Consider the following 22,746-nt stretch of genomic DNA (forward strand, 5'->3'; position numbering starts at 1 on the left):
ATATATGGACCTAACTGTATATATATATATATATATATATATATATATTTTTAGTATTTTTTTTTCACAGAAAGGTAGCAGAATAGCCGATAATTCATTTGTCGGCTTCTGTAAAATTATTGCAGAAGCCGACAGGATATGCCACATGGTTTACCTACAGAAAAGCATTGAATATAAGTTAGATTTATACATGTTCCTGACTAATAATGTAGTACTATGTGTGTTTTGGAGATGTAGGTGTTAAATTAACAAATGTATTCAAGGAAAAAAATTGCGTGGGCTCCTGCGCAATTTTCTTCGCCAGAGAGGGAAAGCCAGTGACTGAGGGCAGATATTAACAGCCTAGAAAGGGACTATTGTTATTGGCCCCCCTGGCTAAAAACATCTGCCCCCAGCCACCCCAGAAAAGCTGTATCTATAAGATGCACCAATTCAGGCACTAAGCCTCTCTCTTCCCATTGCCCTGTAGCGGTGGCATATGGAGTATTAAGGGGTTAATGTCACCTTGCTATTGTAAGGTGACATTAAGCCCGGTTAATACTGGAGAGGTGTCAATAAGACACCTATCTATTATTAATCCAATAGTATGAATGGGTTAAAAAATACACACACATTAAGAATAAAGTATTTTAATGAAATAATTAAAAACACAGGTTTTCCATCTTTATTAAACTCTCAACCCAAGCAAAGCCCTCGTTCTGCTGTAAAAAATCCAAAACAAAAAAGCAAAAATATCCCATACCTGTCCGCCGTACAGTCAAGTCCCACACTGCAATCCATCTCAAGGGGTTAAATAGTTTACAACCGGGAGCGGTGCTAATGCTACCGCCCTGACTGTAAAGGAAAGTTTCTGAACTTTTTCCCCACGCTGCCGAGTTCACCTCAGGTCAGGCTGTGAGTCTGCGCATGCTCACTGATGTCAGCGGTCGTCGGCCCCGCCTGACCTGAGATTAACTCAGCGAGCGAAAAAGTTCAGAAACTTTTCCACGCTACAGAGTTCATGTCTGGTCAGGTGGGGAGGCTGCACAGGCAGCTTTTCATTCATTACACAGTGGTTTACAGCCAGGACGGTAGCATTAGCACTGTTCCCTGTTGTAAACTATTTAACCCCTTGAAATGGATTGCAGCGTGGGACTTGACTGTACAGCGGACAGGTATGGGATATTGATGCTTTTTATTTTGGATTGAGAGTGTAATAACGATGGAAAACCTGTGTGTTTAATTTCATTAAAAGACTTTATTCTTAGTGTTTTTTTTAACCCATTCATACTATTGGATTAATAATGGAGAGGTGTCTTATTGACACCTCTCCATTATTAACCGGGCTTAATGTCACCTTACAATAGCAAGGTGACATTAACCCCTTATTACCCCATATGCCACCTCAACAGGGCAATGGGAAGAGAGAGGCTTAGTGCCAGAATTGGCGCATCTTATAGATGTGCCTTTTCTGCGGCAGATGGGTGCTGGTATTTTTAGCCGGGGGGGGGGTGTGTGTGTCAATATACATGGCGCCTTCCTAGGCTATGAATATCAGCCCACAGCGGTCTGCATAGCCTTTCTGGCTATTAATTATAGGGGGACCCACGTCATTTTTTTTTTTTGGGGGGGGGGGCACACCTATTAGGCTGCCGTCACACTAGCAGTATTTGGTCAGTATTTTACATCAGTATTTGTAAGCCAAAACCAGGAGTGGAATAATTAGAGGTCAAGTATAACAAACATATGCACCACGTCTGCATTTATCACCCACTCCTGGTTTTGGCTTACAAATACTGATGTAAAATACTGACCAAATACTGCTAGTGTGACGGCAGCCTTAGAATAGCCAGTAAAAGCTAAATATACAGCTGCGGGCTGATATTCATAGACTGGGAAGATCCAGGGTATTAACCCCTTCCCAGGCTACAAATATCAGCCCCGGCTGTCGGCTTTCCCTCTTTGAAGAAAATTGCGCGAGAGACCACGCAATTTTTTTTGCTTGTAGGATGGAACTTGTGGAGCCAGTAAATAGGCTTCCACATTATTTATTCATGATTTTCTGGGCCGGGATCCAATATATGTCTACTTTGCAAGCCGGGGAGAAAATCTCGCCATACAGATGTCACGCGGATGCCTAGATGCAAGAAAATGGCATTGCACACAGATGACATATGGATCAATGTTTAAGAACATTGATGTGATTCTCGTCCGTGAAAAACGGTCTGATTTTTTATACATTATATGTGACTCCAGCCTAAGGCAGAAATTCTTTCAGAAAGAGCAGAAACTTCCTTATTACAAACAGTTTGCGCTACTATGTAATTTATATCACCCCTTTCGGCAGCAAGGGCCCCGCTCATGAAAGGCCTCCATCCTAGATGTTAAGGTGTTGAGATCCTGCTTAGGCTTCTTTTACACTTCTGTCGGTACGGTGCCGGCGCGTCGTACCGACGGACGTTGTGAAAATTTGGCACAACGTGGGCAGCGGATGCAGTTTTTCAACGCATCCGCTGCCCATTCTAAAGTCCCGGGGAGGAGGGGCAGAGTTCCGGCTGCGCATGCGTGGTAGGAAAGGCCGGACCCGACGTAGGAAAAAACGTTCCCTTGAACGTTTTTTCGTGATGACAGTCCGCCAAAACACGACACATCCAGTGCACGACGTATGACCATATATCGCGATCCGTTGGCAATACAAGTCTATGGGCAAAAAATGCGCATCCTGCGGGCACATTTGCAGGATGCGTTTTTTTCCCAAAACGACGCATTGCGACGAAGGGCAAATGACGGAAGTGTAAAAGAAGCCTTAGTTGGCAAATCCTTGAGGCTTTTTATTTCACTTTGTCATGGGGTGCGAGCTAGGGGGAGTCTGAGTGGTAGTATGGAGTTGTGGCATAGCAGGCTCACTCCTCTCCAGGAAGCCCGGAGTAGTGACTGAGGCAGGTTCCAAGTCATCTGGTAGTTTAGGGCTCTATGAGGCAGTCCTGGTTTGCACTTTCGCTGCCCCTAGGGCTATGGATGTTGAGCCTTGCAGTAGCTGAGGAGGATCATGCGCCATTACGGTTGTGTGCGAGACCATAGAATTATAGAATGTTTGAGTTGGAAGGGACCTCAAGGGTCATCGTGTCCAACCCCCTGCTCAATGCAGGATTCACTAAACCATCCCAGATGTCTGTCCAGCCTGTTTGAAGACTTCCATTGAAGGAGAACTCGCATCATTCCTCACTTCTGTTCTGAAAGAGACGAGCCAGGGTTGACATCTTATTCCAAATCCATAGGCATTAACCTCTTCCTAACATTTACAGTATATATACGTCATGGTTGGGAAGTACATCCTGACCGATGCAGTATATATATGTCACGGCAATCTCCAGTCATTGCCCTGGTGACCCGATGTCATCATGACAAAATCCGGGTCACAAGAGCTACCAAATTTGCTAGATCATGCTTATTATGTAGCAAGTTTGTCTGTTAGTGCAGTTCTGACAGTCTATAAAGAATAGGAATGCTTCTTCATTTTTTAAATAATTCTAGGTTATAGGCTTCTGTGAAGCACCTGGGGAATCAAAGTGCTCACTGCCCATCTACATAAGTTCCCTGAGCGGTCTATTTTCCAAAATGGTGTCACTTGTTGGGAGTTTCCACTGTTTAAGCACATCAGGGGCTCTCCAAATGCTACAAGGAATCCGCTAAGGATTCCAGCAAATTTTTCATTCAAAAAGTCAAATGGCGCTCTTTCTCTTGTGCCATCTATGATGTTCAAGAATTTATAGACTTGTATGGGTAATTTTTTTTGAGGGCACGGGACCTGATGTATTAAAACTTTAAACACTAGAATTCTGGCATAAAAGCTTTGAAAAGTTGCAAAATTTAGGTGCATTTTGGAGCTGTGCCTACATTTAGCAACGTATGGCATTTTCTCTCAAATGGGCAGAGTTGGGGCATCACTCCACAGGGCCTATAATTTCGTCATGAGCTGTGGCATTCCATATGGCAGAAATTGTGAGATCTCTTATATAACACACAGAAGAGCACGCCTCTAGTCAGACGCTGCAGATTCATCACGAGGTGTGCAGCTCTGTGATTTCTGACTCCAGCATAAGCAGCTCTGTAGATATGTTCTATCCATGAAATACACTGATAGAGCAAGTATGGCATGTAAAAAATGGACATCTAAACCGGACCTAAAAATGCATAAGTATGCATATGGTATACATGATACATACTACCTCATGTATTAACTGTTTCGGGTGAACCAAACGCAAACATAAGATCAATATCGCAGAACACATTGCAGATAGTGACAACCTTTGCATTTACCTCCTTCACGACCTTTGACATACAGGTACGTCAAAGATTGTGACCCCATTTGATTTGCACGCCGAGCCCGCACGCTTCCTGTTAGATGATAGCCGATTTAATCATTCATCATGTGCCTCTAAAAGCCGAAGTCAACCTCTAGATAGCAGAATTTAACCACTGCTGGTAAGGGAATGTGTCATTCCACCCATCCATCGGCACGACCGTGACGTGATCACAGAGCGCCGATGGGTTGCCATGACAGCCGAGGGTCTGTTGAAGACACCCGTGATTGGCAATCATAGCAAAAAAATGATGTGGAGAATCATATTGCACGGTCAGTTTTACTGTATGGTGAACATGGTAAATAAAAAATAAATGTAAAAAAAAAAATTGGCAAATTGCACTCTTTTTGCAATTTCTATGCACTTGGAATTCTCCCCACCTTCTCTTGCATCACACAATAAGATGAGTATCATTCAAAAGTACAACTTGTACACCAAAAATAAGCCCTCATATGTCTATGTGGATGGGAAAATAAAAAAAGTTATGTCTCTGGGAAGGAGGAAGACAACAAAAATACAACCCCTGGAAATTGCTGTTTGTGAAGTGGTTAAAATCATCAGGTGTTGACACCTTCATAGTTGAAATTTCAAGTTTCTCAAGTTGTGTCATGAATTTGAATGTGTTGGGAAACAAAAGGGGAGGGGAAAGGAGAGGTTCTGCCCTTCATCATGAGAGGTCCTGTATTCACCATTTACAGACCTACGTCCTCCAGGGGTTAAGTTACAAATTGGATTTATTGCATCTTATTGATTGAACAACCAGGATGCCCTCCATTCAGAGTACGTCACTATATCTTTGATACTGTATGTATATAGATTTTCACAAAAGGGGCTTTCAGCCAATTTTTTTTATATATCAATTTTAAAATTTTTACTATGATGGAATATAGGCTGAACTGGATGGACAAATGTCTTTTTTCGGCCTTACTATGTTACTATGTAATTTCCCATAGGATGTCAGAATTTACATAAGTTCATATACTTATATTTTAAACAACTTTCTTAAAGCACCACAGCAGTGTTTTTTTTATTTTTTATTGTACCTCTGGAGTAGGGCTTTAATCGCAAGTCCCGTGTCTCATACTCACCTTCCGGTGTTTTCATATGTTTTCGCCTTCATCAATCCCCTGCGAATAGTGACCTACTGGCAGCTATAGTGTTTAATGGAGCTGCACTGAGGTGACTTTTCAATCCTTGTTCTGGTTCTCATAGACTTGTATTGAGAACTTGTGACGTAGCTTCTGACTTCTGGCCAAATCAGAAGCTACTGTCACAAGATGGCGTCGCCGGACCAGAAAAAAAAAACGATGAAGACACCAGAGGATGTATATATGACTGGGGGGTAGGGGGCTTACATTTAAAACACCACTTCTGTGCTGAAAAAAAAAAAAAAAAACCACGCTGTAGTGGCATTTTAATACATTTGATCATTTTAATGCAGCATGTACCTACACAGCACAATACTGAGCATTAAAAATGACCAAATATATATATAATAAAAAGAATGACTGGTGATGTATCACTTCAAACTGGGGTACGGTAGTTTATTTAGGCAGATTGAGTTCATCCACAACATACGATTCAAACGTGTTACTCTCGCAGGATAGGTTAGGTATCGGGTATGTGTAGAATTCAGATGTCTGTAAAATACGATTCAAGTATGGACTGGCTGCCGCCTTCTCGATCTGAACTCAACAGCCGCATAGACAGGTAACCTGCGGCCATTCCATACATCAGGGTCCGTTCGCTGATGTATATATTCACGTGTGGCAATAAACTACTGTGTCTTGTTGTGGTCAACATGCAAAGCAAACAATTTATGGCAGTATACGGCCCCACTATATTTTGTGAGTTTTGTTTGTATATTTGTGTTGGATACTGTTTGTTCTATCAACCCTTCCTTTTTACATCACCATTTATTTTGTTATATGGATCTTTTGATTTGTATTTACATTATGTGGTTATTTCATGAATTCAGTATCGGTTAAAAGTGATGAGTGAGCATGCTCGTGTGCTAACAGAGTGTCTTCACGTGCTCGAAAAATATGTTCCAGTCCTCGCCCTTGCATGTATCGCGACTGACAGCCGCAGGGATTGCCTAACAGCTGCGAACACATTTTGAGCACGTGATGACACACTGTTAGCACACGAGCATGGCCATATAATACTTTATCCAAGCATGTTCACTCATCACTAATGGTTAATCAATTTTTTCTGGAGTGTATCGAGATTTACCTTTCTCGCCACTGTGCTTCACATGTTGTGCGTTATGTTTGTGCCTAATAGTTTCACTCGAGTATTTAAACAACTTTAACAAAATGTTACCGTGACATTTCACAAAGACCGCCCACAGTGTGAAGTACTAGGTGGCATTTTCAGCTGTCTAGAGCTGTATGGCGCAGTAGTGTGAACGCCGTCTTCACCAGTTGTGCAGGTGAGGATCCTATAGGAATACCGTATTAATACTGAATTCTCAGCCCTATTACTGTAATAAGTAGAATGCAGAAATACTATTTTGTAGCTGATAAAATGTAATCTTTATTAAATTACAAATCTTGTAATAAAAACAAGACGACTTGAGAGGGGTAAAATCCTAAATACAGACTTGACAGTAAAGTCTAAAGAGAGAAAGGTGTAAAAATTGTCAACAGAACAATATTAGCTCTTTATACATATGCGGCTGGAAGGTTGTTCTAAAATGAAAGCCATTTGCTTATTAAACCACAATACTTCAAACTTACAACTACATCATCATTAAATACACTTTTACTCAGCTCCTGGGCTTTTTGATTTGGTTCCTCACTTTCTTTCAGAGTTATCTGAAATATAGAGAGGCGTTTTGCTGGGAAATGAGAAGTCAGGGATCATGCCAAGCTACAAGAGACAATGAGAGCAGCTAGAATGATTGTAGGAGAATGCTTTTACGTAACAGGAAGGATACTTATAGTAAACTTGTTCTTACCAATTGTGTTTAGGATGGCTTATTAGTGTCAGGGCAATTGTAGCTTGTTAAGAAAGAGCTAGAAGCAATTACAAACCAAACACACACTTGAAATACATGTAAAGACAGAATGGCATCTGCTGAAAAGGCCTGAAGTATATCATCACTGCTGACCATAGTCTGTACATCATCATCAACTCGACACATGAAATAAGGTGGGTGCAAACCAGCGCTGGAGGCATCCCAGTGACCACGAAAGCAATGTGTCTCCCAAAAATGGCAGGTGCCAACAGAACACGTACAAGGTGTTAGAGGCTTTACTACCAGGTCCTGCAATAAACTACAGAACCTGCAGAAGATATTGGGAGTAAAAAAACAAAACCCCCAAAATAACTTATTAAATAAAACCTAGGTGTAATATGTCTAACCCATATAATATAAAAATATAAAGAGTCGACACAGTAAAAATGTTTAACTACCACAAATAAAAAAATAACTTAAGGAGAGTGAAGGGGAAGGGGGTCCTTACAGTCACTGACCATACTGGACTGCAGAGGATGGCACCCCAGGAAGAAGTTACAGTGAGCGTCCTGCCCTTCCGGCTGCATGTTCCATTGTACGAGACCCGAAGGCTCTCTGTAGATCTGCTCTCGACCTGATACTGATTTGACGCAGAGGGTAGTAGCACATCTGGGTGGGGCTAAGGTACGAATATCAAGATAAGTCTACATTTCATTTTTATTCGACATATAAGGGTATGTGCACACGTTGCAGATTTTGGTGGGGATCCGCAGCGGTTTTGACACTGCGGATCTGCAGCAGTTTTCCATGAGTTTACAGTACCATGTAAACCTATGGAAAACAAAATCCGCAGTGCACATGCTGCAGGGGAAAAAAAAAAAGGCGTGGAAACATAGCGTTGTATTTTCCGCAGTATGTCAATTCTTTGTGCAGATTCCGCAGCAGTCTACACCTGCTCGATAATAGGAATCCGCAGGTGAAAAACCGCATGTGAAATCCGCACAAAGACCGCGGTAAATCTGCGGTAATTCCCCAGGTAATCTGCAGTGTAGTTTACCTGCGGATTTACCAAAATCAGTCCGGAAAAATCTGCAGGACTTTCCGCAATGTGTGCACGTAGCCTAATGATGCTTATCACTTTTTTTTGGAGAAGGGGGGGGGGGGGGGGTCATATCGTTCTCTATAAGGTCATTAACTATTTATATTCTAAATGGATTTGTGGTTAACTGAATGCAATCAATGTCTGATGGTGTACCCATCATAATACACCAATGACCATATAGATATATGCAACAGTGTTAGCTCATCAGGATTCTATCTACTTACAAACATTTTTTGCTGATTTTGTCATGTAATTAACGTTATGTATAAACAAACAACAATATTGATAGTTATGCACTTCAGAACTATAGGTGAGTGTGGTGGTTTGCCTTTAAGGGAGGCCACAATAGGATCACAGGGCTAGTCCACATTGAGCAGGGGCGCCATATCGACTTCTTGGGGTGCCGATCTCCACAGTCAGGTAGGGACAGAACCCCCCCCCCCCCACTGCCCAAGGTTTTTTTTTTTTTTTTGAGGTCTCAAGTTATTTTTGATTATTTGTGGTAGCTAAATATTTTTATTGTGTGTTGACTCTATATTTTTTAAAATTATATGGGCTACATATATTATACATACGCTTCATCTGATAAATAGTAAAACAGTTTTTCTTTTTTTTTTGGGGGGGGGGGGGGGGTGGTTCCTTCTTTTTGTTTGGTGTCCTGCAATGAACTAACAGGCTCCTGATAGTAATATATTCAAACCTGGTGTAAAGCAAGATCAAGAGTCGTGTAGCAGAAAACAGGTTAGCTGCATGGACAAATTTTAAGGCCACGTGCACAAGTTGTGTTTTACATCAGTATTTGCATGCCAAAACCAGGAGTAGGTAAAAATCGCAGAAGTGGTGACGTGTTTCTATTATGCTTTTCCTCTGACTAATCTTGGCTTACAAATACAGAAGTTAAAAAAAAACAAAAAAAAAAACAAAATACTCAACGTGTGCACATGGGTCTAGTCTTCTTTCCCAGTCATATAGCACGGGGTACCTTCAGAGGGAAGACTAGAAACACTCCTATGGGAGTACCTTTTTTTTCCTTCTCCTCTATTACAAAAAAAAAAAAAAAAATAATGATTGTTAAATGGGCTTATATGGTGAGATTAAAATAATTGTCTGAGATGTGAAAAAAATATCAGCCATTTTCCCAGTAACAGCTATACTTGACCATATGATGCATCTGGTATTGCAGCTCAGAATTAGTATAATGCAAATGATCAGTAATAACAGACACTGCTCATGGCCAAGTGAGGTGCAGCTTTTGGGGACAAAAAAAACAAACAAAAACAAAAGCAGATCTCTCTTCTGGACAACCCCATTCAACTGAACAGAAAGGTGTTAAATACTTAGACGTCAATCATGTCCATTTACATGTTATGTCCTAGCGCGTGTTAACCCAATGGGGAAAGCACATTGAGAGACTTAAACATACACAAATTTACACATGACATTTATGCATAAAAGTAATATACTTGAACACCTCCACTTTATTCCCATGTTTGCTCCCCATTCTCTCCAAACATCTTCTGCTGTATTTCTGTAACATCAATAAACAAGAAGAGATACTTCAACTCCCTTATTTAAAATGATCCATACCTACTATTTTAGCTGCACTATCAAAATACAATGTAGAAAGTAGCAGGCCGATTCAGCACTTACATTATGTCAACTCAGTCTCTTCAGTTACCTACGTATAAATAGCCCTTCCAGCTTAAAACTGAATTAAAACAAGATACATGTCAAGTTAGGGGGTCAGTATTTTCTTTGTTGTCTGGTCTAAAGCAGTGACATCTCACATGGCTCATTAGAAACACAGATCTCTAGACCTCGGTCACCGTGCACTGTCCATCGGGTCTTCTAGACCTTACAATGGCATTCTGCCCGCCATTAGCTGCTGCAGCAGGGAGATCTGGTTGTGGCTGGGCAGCCCCTATTACTGCGTGTCTTTGCTGAAGAAATACATTCTGTTGCGCTGAAACAATGCCCTGGCTGGTGTCGTCATCGGATTCAGGGTCATCTACAGTGGCTTCAGTGGGTTGCACTCTACTTGCAGGCTGAGGAAGTCCTTCCTCACCTTCTCCAATGTTATTTCTACTTGCTGCATGGTCTCCGACTTGAAGTTGAGAAAATGCATTATCAAGTGAAGTGCTGCCATCAGTATGTGGAATGGTAGGATTTGCAGTCTGGCTACCGAGAGCTAAGAGAGGTCTGACAGGTAAAACAGCCGTAGTTTGGGCTGAAGAGGCTCCAAGAGTTGCAATGTTGTCTGCGCCATCTGCCGAGCTTTCCCTTGCAGGACTTACATTCGCTGCCTCACAGTCTAGTCTTAAACCAGCGACACCTTTTTTTGGTATGTCTACAATATCCCTTTTCATCTTCCTGCGTCGTCCATGCTCATTTCGCCTGTACTGTACCATGTTCTCCAAGTCGGCTACATAAAGAAAGCCAGCAATAAGCATCTCTGTGTTCTTTTTGCCTTTTGTGAAGGCATCTTCAAGCTCTCGGCTGGTCCTCTCGTCATATTGCCACCAACCATTTCTTCCTTCATAGTACCAGGCATACTCCCCATTCCCTCTGCTGGCAGACTTCAGTTCTTCAGGAGAAAGTAAAGTAGGTTTGTCTAGGAAGTCCTCGGGGATCTCTTGTCTACAAAGTGCACATCGTCTTCCCAGCCACGAAGCTCCTTTCACACACAGGTAACAGAAGATGTGTTTGCAAGGAAGACTGACTGGGTGTACACAGGTTTGTAGGCATATCGCACATTCAGGGACTGCAAGGTTTGGAGCACCGTTGGAGCAAGCTTCTCCGAGCTTCTTATTTGAGGGCAGCATGTTTGCAGAGTGTGTAATTTCACCACAACCAGCCATCCTATTATGGGAAAAGAAAATAATGTAAATGTTTGTTCAATTAAAAATCAACATATAATCATGTGTAACTGCAACATAAGGAAATAACTAGAACTGGCAGTTGAATTCTGTGGTCACTACATGGCATGACAAAGGCACTGGCTGTGTAGCTTATTATCACTATGATGCTGCTACATCGCAGCCTAAGGCTTCTTTCACACTTCAGTTGTTTGGCGTCAGTCTGCTTCGACATAGTGACGGATCCGTCACAATTGTTGAGAAAACGGTTCTAACGGATCTGTTTTTTTGACGGATCCGTTACTTGGGGGTTGTCTGGGAAAAGTATCTACTTTTTGGAGCATGCGCAATTGAAAAAGCGGATTGGGGCGACGGATCCGCCAAATGGCGGTCGAAATGGCGGATGTGACGGATCCGTCGCGAACCGCCATTTCGGTGCAGACAAAAAACGTTATAATGTCCATCAATGTCTAGATGACGTCCGCCAAATCTCGACGGATCCGTCTCATGGCGGATGGAACGGACGACCATCCGCCACAATCCGTCGCTAATGAATGTCTATGGGAAAATGGCAGATCCGCTATTTGAGGAAAATGGCGGTTTCAGACTGACGCCAAAAGACTGAAATGTGAAAGAGGCCTAATGCAGGTGAATGACTCATTGCCGAGAACTTTGCTCAGTGCGCATACCCTGCCATTCTAGTATAAATCAAATCAATCAATGCACATCGTTTGCTTTGGTCCATCTACGAAAACAGGCAATTAACCCCTTAATCCCATATGACGTACTATCCCGTCCAGGTGACCTGGGACTTAATTCCCATGGACGGGATAGTACGTCATATGCGATCGGCCGCGCTCACGGGGGGAGCGCGGCCGATCGCGGCCGGGTGTCAGCTGCCTATCGCAGCTGACATCCGGCACTATGTGCCAGGAGCGGTCACGGACCGCTCCCGGCACATTAACCCCCGGCACACCGCGATCAAAGATGATCGCGGTGTGCCGGCGGTGCAGGGAAGCATCGCGCAGGGAGGGGGCTCCCTGCGGGCTTCCCTGAGACGATCGGTACACGGTGATGTGCTCACCGTGTACCGAGCGTCTTCTCCCTGCAGTCCCCGGATCCAAAATGGCCGCCGGGCTGCATCCGGGTCCTGCAGGGAGCACTTCCGGGTCAGGATCAGGCTGCAGCTGCAGCTCTAATCCTGCCCGGCTGTATGTCAGATCACCGATCTAACAGAGTGCTGTGCACACTGTCAGATCGGTGATCTGTGATGTCCCCCCCTGGGACAAAGTGAAAAAGTAAAAAAAAAAATTTCCACACTTGTAAAAAAAAATAAAAAAAAAAATCCTAAATAAAGCAGAAAAAAAAAAAATATTATTCCCATAAATACATTTCTTTACATAAAAAAAAAACAAAAAAAACAATAAAAGTACACATATTTAGTATCGCCGCGTCCGTAACGACCCGACCTATAAAACTGGCCCACTAGTTAACCCCTTCAGTGAACACCGTAAGAAAAAAAAAAAAAAAACGAGCCAAAAAACAACGCTTTATTATCATAACGCTGAACAAAAAGTGGAATAACACGCGATCAAAAAGACGGATATAAATAACCATGGTACCTCTGAAAACGTCATCTTGTCCCGCAAAAAACGAGCCGCCATATAGCATCATAACCAAAAAAATAAAAAAGTTATAGTCCTGAGAATAAAGCGATGCCAAAATAATTATTTTTTCTATAAAATAGCTTTTATCGTATAAAAGCGCCAAAACATAAAAAAATGATATAAATGAGGTATCGCTGTAATCGTACTGACCCGAAGAATAAAACTGCTTCATCAATTTTACCAAACGCGGAACGGTATAAACGCCTCCCCCAAAAGAAATTCATGAATAGCTGGTTTTTGGTCATTCTGCCTCACAAAAAATCGGAATAAAAAGCGATCAAAAACTGTCACATGTCCGAAAATGTAACCGATAAAAACGTCAACTCGTCCCGCAAAAAACAAGACCTCACATGACTCTGTGGACCAAAATATGGAAAAATTATAGGTCTCAAAATGTGGAGACGCAAAAACTTTTTTGCTATAAAAAGCGTCTTTTAGTGTGTGACGGCTGCCAATCATAAAAATCCGATATGAAAAACTCGCTATAAAAGTAAATCAAACCCCCCTTCATCACCCCCTTAGTTAGGCTAGGTTCACATTGCGTTAATGGGTTAACGCTAACGGACAGCGTTGCACGGCGAAAATGTCACAATTAACGCCGTGCAACGGGTCCGTTAGCACAACCATTGACAGCAATGTGATTTTCGGGTGTAGCGCATCGCTAGAGCGTGCCATTTTCGGCTCGCGCTAGCAAGGTGCCGTTCTTTTGTGGCGCGCCTCAGACGCTGCTTGCAGCGTCCGCGGCGCGCCCGAGGTCCGATCCCCGATCTTCCAGAGCGGGGACGTTAACGCGACCACTAAACACGACACCTAAAAAGACATTGCGTTAGCGCAATCCGCTAGTGCTAAACGGATTTCCCTAATGCAATGTGAACCTAGCCTTAGGGAAAAATAATAAAATTAAAAAAAATGTATTTATTTCCATTTTCCCATTAGGGTTAGGGTTAGGGCTAGGGTTAGGGCTAGGGTTAGGGTTAGGGTTTGTATTACATTTACGGTTGGGATTAGGGTTGGGATTAGAATTAGGGGTGTGTCAGGGTTAGGTGTGTGGTTAGGGTTACAGTTGGGATTAGGGTTAGGGGTGCGTTTGGATTAGGGTTTCAGTTATAATTGGGGGTTTCCACTGTTTAGACACATCAGGGGCTCTCCAAACGCGACATGGCGTCCGATCTCAATTCCAGCCAATTCTGCATTGAAAAAGTAAAACAGTGCTCCTTCACTTCCGAGCTCTCCCGTGCGCCCAAACAGGGGTTTACCCCAACATATGGGGTATCATCGTACTCGAGACAAATTGGACAACAACTTTTTGGGTCCAAGTTCTCTTGTTATCCTTGGGAAAATAAAAATTTGGGGGGCTAAAAATCATTTTTGTGGGAAAAAAAAGGATTTTTTATTTTCACGGCTCTGCGTTGTAAACTGTAGTGAAACACTTGGGGGTTCAAAGTTTTCACAACACATCTAGATAAGTTCCATGGGAGGTCTAGTTTCAATATGGGGTCACTTGTGGGTGGTTTCTACTGTTTGGGTACATCAGGGGCTCTGCAAATGCAACGTGACGCCTGCAGACCAATCCATCTAAGTCTGCATTCCAAATGGCGCTCCTTCCCTTCCGAGCTCTGCCATGCGCCCAAACAGTGGTTCCCCCCCACATACGGGGTATCAGCGTACTCAGGACAAATTGAACAACAACTTTTGGGGTCCAATTTATTCTGTTACCCTTGTAAAAATACAAAGCTGGGGGCTAAAAAATCATTTTTGTGAAAAAAAAAAAGAATTTTTATTTTCACGGCTCTGCGTTATAAACTGTAGTGAAACACTTAGGGGTTCAAAGTTCTCACAACACATCTAGATAAGTTCCTTGGGAGGTCTAGTTTCTAATATGGGGTCACTTGTGGGGGGTTTGTACTGTTTGGGTACATCAGGGGCTCTGCAAATGCAACGTGACTCCTGCAGACCAATCCATCTAAGTCTGCATTCCAAATGGCGCTCCTTCCCTTCCGAGCTCTGCCATGCGCCCAAACAGTGGTTCCCCCCCACATATGGGGTATCAGCGTACTCAGGACAAATTGGACATCAACTTTTGGGGTCCAATTTATTATGTTACCCTTGTGAAAATACAAAACTGGGGGCTAAAAAATAATTTTTGCGAAAAAAAAAAAAAAATTATTTTAACGGCTCTGCGTTATAAACTGTAGTGAAACATTTGGGGGTTCAAAGCTCTCAAAACACATCTAGATAAGTTCCTTATGGGGTCTAGTTTCCAAAATGGTGTCACTTGTGGGGGGTTTTAATGTTTAGGCACATCAGGGGCTCTCCAAACCAACATGGCGTCCCAACTTAATTCCAGTCAATTTTGCATTGAAAAGTCAAATGGCGCTCCTTCCCTTCCGAGCTCTGCTATGCACCCAAAAAGTGGTTTACCCCCACATATGGGGTATCGTCGCACTCAGGACAAATTGCACAACAACTTTTGTGGTCTAATTTCTTCTCTTACCCTTGGGAAAATAAAAAATTGGGGGCGAAAAGATCATTTTTGTGAAAAAATAAGATTTTTTATTTTTACGGCTCTGCATTATAAACTTCTGTGAAGCACTTGTTGGGTCAAAGTGCTCACCACACATCTAGATAAGTTCCTTAAGGGGTCTACTTTTCAAAATGGTGTCACTTGTGAGGGGTTCCAATGTTTAGGCACATCAGGGGCTCTCCAAACGCAACATGGCGTCCCATCTCAATTCCAGTCAATTTTGCATTGAAAAGTCAAATGGCGCTCCTTCCCTTCCGAGCTCTGCCATACGCCCAAACAATGGTTTACACCCATATATGGGGTATCAGCGTACTCAGGACAAATTGGCCAACAATTTTTGAGGTCCAATTTCTTCTCTTACTCTTGGGAAAATAAAAAATTGGGGGCGAAAAGATAATTTTTGTGAAAAAATATGATTTTTTATTTTTACGGCTCTGCATTATAAACTTCTGTGAAGCAATTGGTGGGTCAAAGTGGTCACCACACATCTAGATAAGTTCCTTAGGGTGTCTACTTTCCAAAATGGTGTCACTTGTGGGGGGGTTTCAATGTTTAGGCACATCAGTGGCTCTCCAAACGCAACATGGTGTCCCATCTCAATTCCTGTCAATTTTGCATTTAAAAGTCAAATGGCGCTCCTTCCCTTCCGAGCTCTGCCATGCGCCCAAACAGTGGTTTACTCCCACATATGGGCTATCAGCGTACTCAGTACAGATTGTACAACAATGTTTGGCATCCATTTTATCCTGTTACCCTTGGTAAAATAAAACAAATTGGAGCTGAAATAAATTTTGTGTGAAAAAAAGTTAAATATTCATTCTTATTTAAACATTCCAAAAATTCCTGTGAAACCCCTGAAGGGTTAATAAACTTCTTGAATGTGGTTTTGAGCACCTTGAGGGGTGCAGTTTTTAGAATGGTCTCACACTTGGGTATTTTCTATCATATAGACCCCTCAAAATGACATCAAATGAGATGTGGTCCCTAAAAAAAAATGGTGTTGTAAAAATGAGAAATTGCTGGTCAACTTTTAACCCTTATAACTCCCTAACAAAAAAAAATTTTGGTTCCAAAATTGTGCTGATGTAAAGTAGACATGTGGGAAATGTTACTTATTAAGTATTTTGCGTGAGATATCTCTGTGATTTAAGGGCATAAAAATTTAAAGTTGGAAAATTGCGAAACTTTCTAAATTTTCGCCAAATTTCCGTTTTTTTCACAAATAAACGCAAGTTATATCGAATAAATGTTACTACTAAAATGAAGTACAATATGTCACGAGAAAACAATGTCAGAATCGCCAAGATCCGTTGAAGCGTTCCAGAGTTATAACCTCATAAAGGGACAGTGGTCAGAATTGTAAAAATTGGCCCGGTCATTAACGTGCAAACCACCCTCGGGGCTTAAGGGGTTAAATTGCCGCCGATAGATAAAGGTTTACTGAGTTGTAGCCGTTTAGCGTTCAGTGCTGACAGCCAGTCAGTATAAATGGACCCTCTCCCAACGATGTACCCTATGGTTTGCAATACGAGCCCATCCACTAGCATTATGCTGCCATGTAGTAGCGGCATACAGCAATTTTCGCCATGTGACCTGTACCCAGGCAAAAAAAAAAAAACAAAAAAAAAAAAAAAACCCCTGTGTAGCCCCAGCCTAATGCCCACTATAGTACCCTTAATCAACCAGGATCAATAAACAAAAAACAACAACCCGAGAGCGTGACACTGGCTAATAAAATTATTCATTACAAAATTCATGCATGTATTAAAATTCATTTTAATATAGAATACCATAAAGGTAATTGTTGTTTTTCTTTTTTTGCAAGTGAGAAGGTCCTTTAGTTTTAACCCCTTTCTGCCATTAGACGTACTATTCCGTCCATGTGGGGTGGGCTTTACTTCCCAAGGACGGAATAGTACGTCATAGCCGATCGGCCGCGCTCACGGGGGGAGCGCGGCCGATCGCGGCCGGGTGTCAGCTGCTTATCGCAGCTGACATCCGGCACTATGTGCCAGGAGCGGTCACGGACCGCCCCCGACACATTAACCCCCGGCACACCGCGATCAAACATGATCGCGATGTGCCGGCGGTGCAGGGAAGCATCGCGCAGGGAGGGGGCTCCCTGCGGGCTTCCCTGAGACCCCCGCAGCAACGCGATGTGATCGCGTTGCTCCGGGGGTCTCCTACCTCCCTCCCTGCATCAAGTCCCGGATCCAATATGGCCGCGGATCCGGGTCCTGCAGGGAGGGAGGTGGCTTACCAAGTGCCTGCTCAGAGCAGGCACTTGGTAACGCTGCAGCGCTCTGAGACAGATCGGTGATCTGTCAGAGTGCTGTGCAAACTGGCAGATCACCGATCTGTATTGTCCCCCCCTGGGACAAAGTAAAAAAAAAATTTTTTACAAGTGTGTAAAAAAAAAAAAAAAAAAAAAAAAAAAATCCTAAATAATGAAAAAAAAAAAAAAAAAAAATATTATTCCCATAAATACATTTCTTTATCTAAATAAAAAAAAAAAAAACAAGTACACATATTTAGTATCGCCGCGTCCGTAACGACCCGACCTATAAAACTGGCCCACTAGTTAACCCCTTCAGTAAACACCGTAAGGAAAAAAAAAAAAAAACGAGGCAAAAAACAACGCTTTATTATCATACCGCCGAACAAAAAGTGGAATAACACGCGATCAAAAAGACAGATATAAATAACCAGGGTACCGCTGAAAGCGTCATCTTGTCCCGCAAAAAATGAGCCGCCATACAGCAACATCAGCAAAAAAATAAAAAAGTTATAGTCCTCAGAATAAAGCGATGCAAAAATAATTATTTTTTCTATAAAATAGTTTTTATCGTATAAAAGCGCCAAAACATAAAAAAATTATATAAATGAGGTGTCGCTGTAATCGTACTGACCCGAAGAATAAAACGGCTTTATCAATTTTACCAAACGCGGAACGGTATAAACGCCTCCCCCAAAAGAAATTCATGAATAGCTGGTTTTTGGTAATTCCGCCTCACAAAAATCGGAATAAAAGGCGATCAAAAAATGTCACGTGCCCGAAGTGTGTTACCAATAAAAACGTCAACTCGTCCCGCAAAAAACAAGACCTCACATGACTCTGTGGACTCAAATATGGAAAAATAAACTCTCAAAATGTGGTAACGCAAAAAATATTTTTTGCAATAGAAAGCGTCTTTCAGTGAGTGACGGCTGCCAATCATAAAAATCCGCTAAAAAATCTGCTATAAAAGTAAATCAAACCCCCCTTCATTACCCCCTTAGTTAGGGAAAAGTAAAAAAAAATTAAAAAATGTATTTATTTCCATTTTCCCATTAGGGCTAGGGCTGAGGCTAGGGCTGGGGCTGAGGCTGAGGCTGGGGCTGGGGCTGGGGCTGGGGCTGGGGCTGGGGCTGGGGCTGGGGCTGGGGCTGGGGCTAGGGCTAAGGCTACAGTTAGGGCTAAGGCTACAGTTAGGGCTAAGGCTACAGTTAGGGCTAAGGCTACAGTTAGGGCTAAGGCTACAGTTAGGGTTAAGGCTACAGTTAGGGCTAAGGCTACAGTTAGGGCTAAGGCTACAGTTAGGGTTAAGGCTACAGTTAGGGTTAAGGCTACAGTTAGGGTTAAGGCTACAGTTAGGGTTAAGGCTACAGTTAGGGTTAAGGCTACAGTTAGGGTTAAGGCTACAGTTAGGGTTAAGGCTACAGTTAGGGTTAAGGCTACAGTTAGGGTTAAGGCTACAGTTAGGGTTAAGGCTACAGTTAGGGTTAAGGCTACAGTTAGGGTTAAGGCTACAGTTAGGGTTAAGGCTACAGTTAGGGTTAAGGCTACAGTTAGGGTTAAGGCTACAGTTAGGGTTAAGGCTACAGTTAGGGTTAAGGCTACAGTTAGGGTTAAGGCTACAGTTAGGGTTAAGGCTACAGTTAGGGTTAAGGCTACAGTTAGGGTTAAGGCTACAGTTAGGGTTAAGGCTACAGTTAGGGTTAAGGCTACAGTTAGGGTTAAGGCTACAGTTAGGGTTAAGGCTACAGTTAGGGTTAAGGCTACAGTTAGGGTTAAGGCTACAGTTAGGGTTAAGGCTACAGTTAGGGTTAAGGCTACAGTTAGGGTTAAGGCTACAGTTAGGGTTAAGGCTACAGTTAGGGTTAAGGCTACAGTTAGGGTTAAGGCTACAGTTAGGGTTAAGGCTACAGTTAGGGTTAAGGCTACAGTTAGGGTTAAGGCTACAGTTAGGGTTAAGGCTACAGTTAGGGTTAAGGCTACAGTTAGGGTTAAGGCTACAGTTAGGGTTAAGGCTACAGTTAGGGTTAAGGCTACAGTTAGGGTTAAGGCTACAGTTAGGGTTAAGGCTACAGTTAGGGTTAAGGCTACAGTTAGGGTTAAGGCTACAGTTAGGGTTAAGGCTACAGTTAGGGTTAAGGCTACAGTTAGGGTTAAGGCTACAGTTAGGGTTAAGGCTACAGTTAGGGTTAAGGCTACAGTTAGGGTTAAGGCTACAGTTAGGGTTAAGGCTACAGTTAGGGTTAAGGCTACAGTTAGGGTTAAGGCTACAGTTAGGGTTAAGGCTACAGTTAGGGTTAAGGCTACAGTTAGGGTTAAGGCTACAGTTAGGGTTAAGGCTACAGTTAGGGTTAAGGCTACAGTTAGGGTTAAGGCTACAGTTAGGGTTAAGGCTACAGTTAGGGTTAAGGCTACAGTTAGGGTTAAGGCTACAGTTAGGGTTAAGGCTACAGTTAGGGTTAAGGCTACAGTTAGGGTTAAGGCTACAGTTAGGGTTAAGGCTACAGTTAGGGTTAAGGCTACAGTTAGGGTTAAGGCTACAGTTAGGGTTAAGGCTACAGTTAGGGTTAAGGCTACAGTTAGGGTTAAGGCTACAGTTAGGGTTAAGGCTACAGTTAGGGTTAAGGCTACAGTTAGGGTTAAGGCTACAGTTAGGGTTAAGGCTACAGTTAGGGTTAAGGCTACAGTTAGGGTTAAGGCTACAGTTAGGGTTAAGGCTACAGTTAGGGTTAAGGCTACAGTTAGGGTTAAGGCTACAGTTAGGGTTAAGGCTACAGTTAGGGTTAAGGCTACAGTTAGGGTTAAGGCTACAGTTAGGGTTAAGGCTACAGTTAGGGTTAAGGCTACAGTTAGGGTTAAGGCTACAGTTAGGGTTAAGGCTACAGTTAGGGTTAAGGCTACAGTTAGGGTTAAGGCTACAGTTAGGGTTAAGGCTACAGTTAGGGTTAAGGCTACAGTTAGGGTTAAGGCTACAGTTAGGGTTAAGGCTACAGTTAGGGTTAAGGCTACAGTTAGGGTTAAGGCTACAGTTAGGGTTAAGGCTACAGTTAGGGTTAAGGCTACAGTTAGGGTTAAGGCTACAGTTAGGGTTAAGGCTACAGTTAGGGTTAAGGCTACAGTTAGGGTTAAGGCTACAGTTAGGGTTAAGGCTACAGTTAGGGTTAAGGCTACAGTTAGGGTTAAGGCTACAGTTAGGGTTAAGGCTACAGTTAGGGTTAAGGCTACAGTTAGGGTTAAGGCTACAGTTAGGGTTAAGGCTACAGTTAGGGTTAAGGCTACAGTTAGGGTTAAGGCTACAGTTAGGGTTAAGGCTACAGTTAGGGTTAAGGCTACAGTTAGGGTTAAGGCTACAGTTAGGGTTAAGGCTACAGTTAGGGTTAAGGCTACAGTTAGGGTTAAGGCTACAGTTAGGGTTAAGGCTACAGTTAGGGTTAAGGCTACAGTTAGGGTTAAGGCTACAGTTAGGGTTAAGGCTACAGTTAGGGTTAAGGCTACAGTTAGGGTTAAGGCTACAGTTAGGGTTAAGGCTACAGTTTAGGGTTAAGGCTACAGTTTAGGGTTAAGGCTACAGTTAGGGTTAAGGCTACAGTTAGGGTTAAGGCTACAGTTAGGGTTAAGGCTACAGTTAGGGTTAAGGCTACAGTTAGGGTTAAGGCTACAGTTAGGGTTAAGGCTACAGTTAGGGTTAAGGCTACAGTTAGGGTTCTACAGAGGGAGTACAAACTGGCCCCATATCTAGAGAAACTAGAAAACCCCAAAGATCGACAGATCCTGAGCCGGTACAGACTGAGCGCCCACAGCCTACTCATCGAATCCGGGCGGCACCGACAGAACTACAAGCCTCGAGAGAACAGACTCTGCCAGCAGTGCCCCCAGGAAGCCGTGGAGGATGAGGCCCACTTCCTGCTGAGGTGCCCCAAATACTCCGCAGTGAGGGACACTCACTTCAAGAGGCTGTCTGATCTCCTCCCAGATTTCACCTCCAAGGAGGAGGAAGAGAAACTGCCGATAATACTGGGGGAAGAGGAAAGTGCAGTGGCCGTAGCAGCGGAATATGTCAGTGCCTGCCACAGACTAAGAGGAGCCTGATATGTCATGGACTCCCGTACCCCAACACTGGACATATCCCTATCCCCCGACTAAAGAGCCCGATATGTCATGGACTCCTATACCCCACCCTGGAAACATCCCCTATCCTCTAAAAGGAATTTGATATTCCCTGGACCTCTATATGCCCCCCCTCCCCCACCCCCGTATTTTTACCATATGCTTTGGCAATGCTAACATGTACTTAGTCCTGCCAATAAAGCTCATTTGAATTTGAATTTGGGTTAAGGCTACAGTTAGGGTTAAGGCTACAGTTAGGGTTAAGGCTACAGTTAGGGTTAAGGCTACAGTTAGGGTTAAGGCTACAGTTAGGGTTAAGGCTACAGTTAGGGTTAAGGCTACAGTTAGGGTTAAGGCTACAGTTAGGGTTAAGGCTACAGTTAGGGTTAAGGCTACAGTTAGGGTTAAGGCTACAGTTAGGGTTAAGGCTACAGTTAGGGTTAAGGCTACAGTTAGGGTTAAGGCTACAGTTAGGGTTAAGGCTACAGTTAGGGTTAAGGCTACAGTTAGGGTTAAGGCTACAGTTAGGGTTAAGGCTACAGTTAGGGTTAAGGCTACAGTTAGGGTTAAGGCTACAGTTAGGGTTAAGGCTACAGTTAGGGTTAAGGCTACAGTTAGGGTTAAGGCTACAGTTAGGGTTAAGGCTACAGTTAGGGTTAAGGCTACAGTTAGGGTTAAGGCTACAGTTAGGGTTAAGGCTACAGTTAGGGTTAAGGCTACAGTTAGGGTTAAGGCTACAGTTAGGGTTAAGGCTACAGTTAGGGTTAAGGCTACAGTTAGGGTTAAGGCTACAGTTAGGGTTAAGGCTACAGTTAGGGTTAAGGCTACAGTTAGGGTTAGGATTACATTTGCGGTTGGGAATAGGGTTGGGATTAGGGTTAGGGGTGTGTCAGGGTTAGAGGTGTGGTTAG

At 43.0% G+C, this 22,746-nt stretch overlaps 1 protein-coding gene across 2 annotated transcripts in view; it reads right to left on the minus strand.

Annotated features, from left to right (window-relative positions):
- Positions 1 to 8,459: 8,459 nt before the first annotated feature.
- Positions 8,460 to 22,746, minus strand: part of RNF146 (ring finger protein 146) — a 37,880-nt gene continuing 23,593 nt past the window's right edge. For both annotated transcript variants that reach the window (XM_069726075.1, XM_069726076.1), the window contains exon 2: positions 8,460 to 11,266. In XM_069726075.1, the coding sequence (XP_069582176.1) occupies positions 10,219 to 11,265 (1,047 nt within the window). In that variant the 5' untranslated portion in view covers position 11,266 and the 3' untranslated portion in view covers positions 8,460 to 10,218. The remainder of the gene's footprint in view (positions 11,267 to 22,746) is intronic.

Source organism: Ranitomeya imitator, chromosome 5 (genome assembly GCF_032444005.1).
Source record: "Ranitomeya imitator isolate aRanImi1 chromosome 5, aRanImi1.pri, whole genome shotgun sequence".
NCBI classification, from domain to species: Eukaryota; Metazoa; Chordata; class Amphibia; order Anura; family Dendrobatidae; genus Ranitomeya; species Ranitomeya imitator.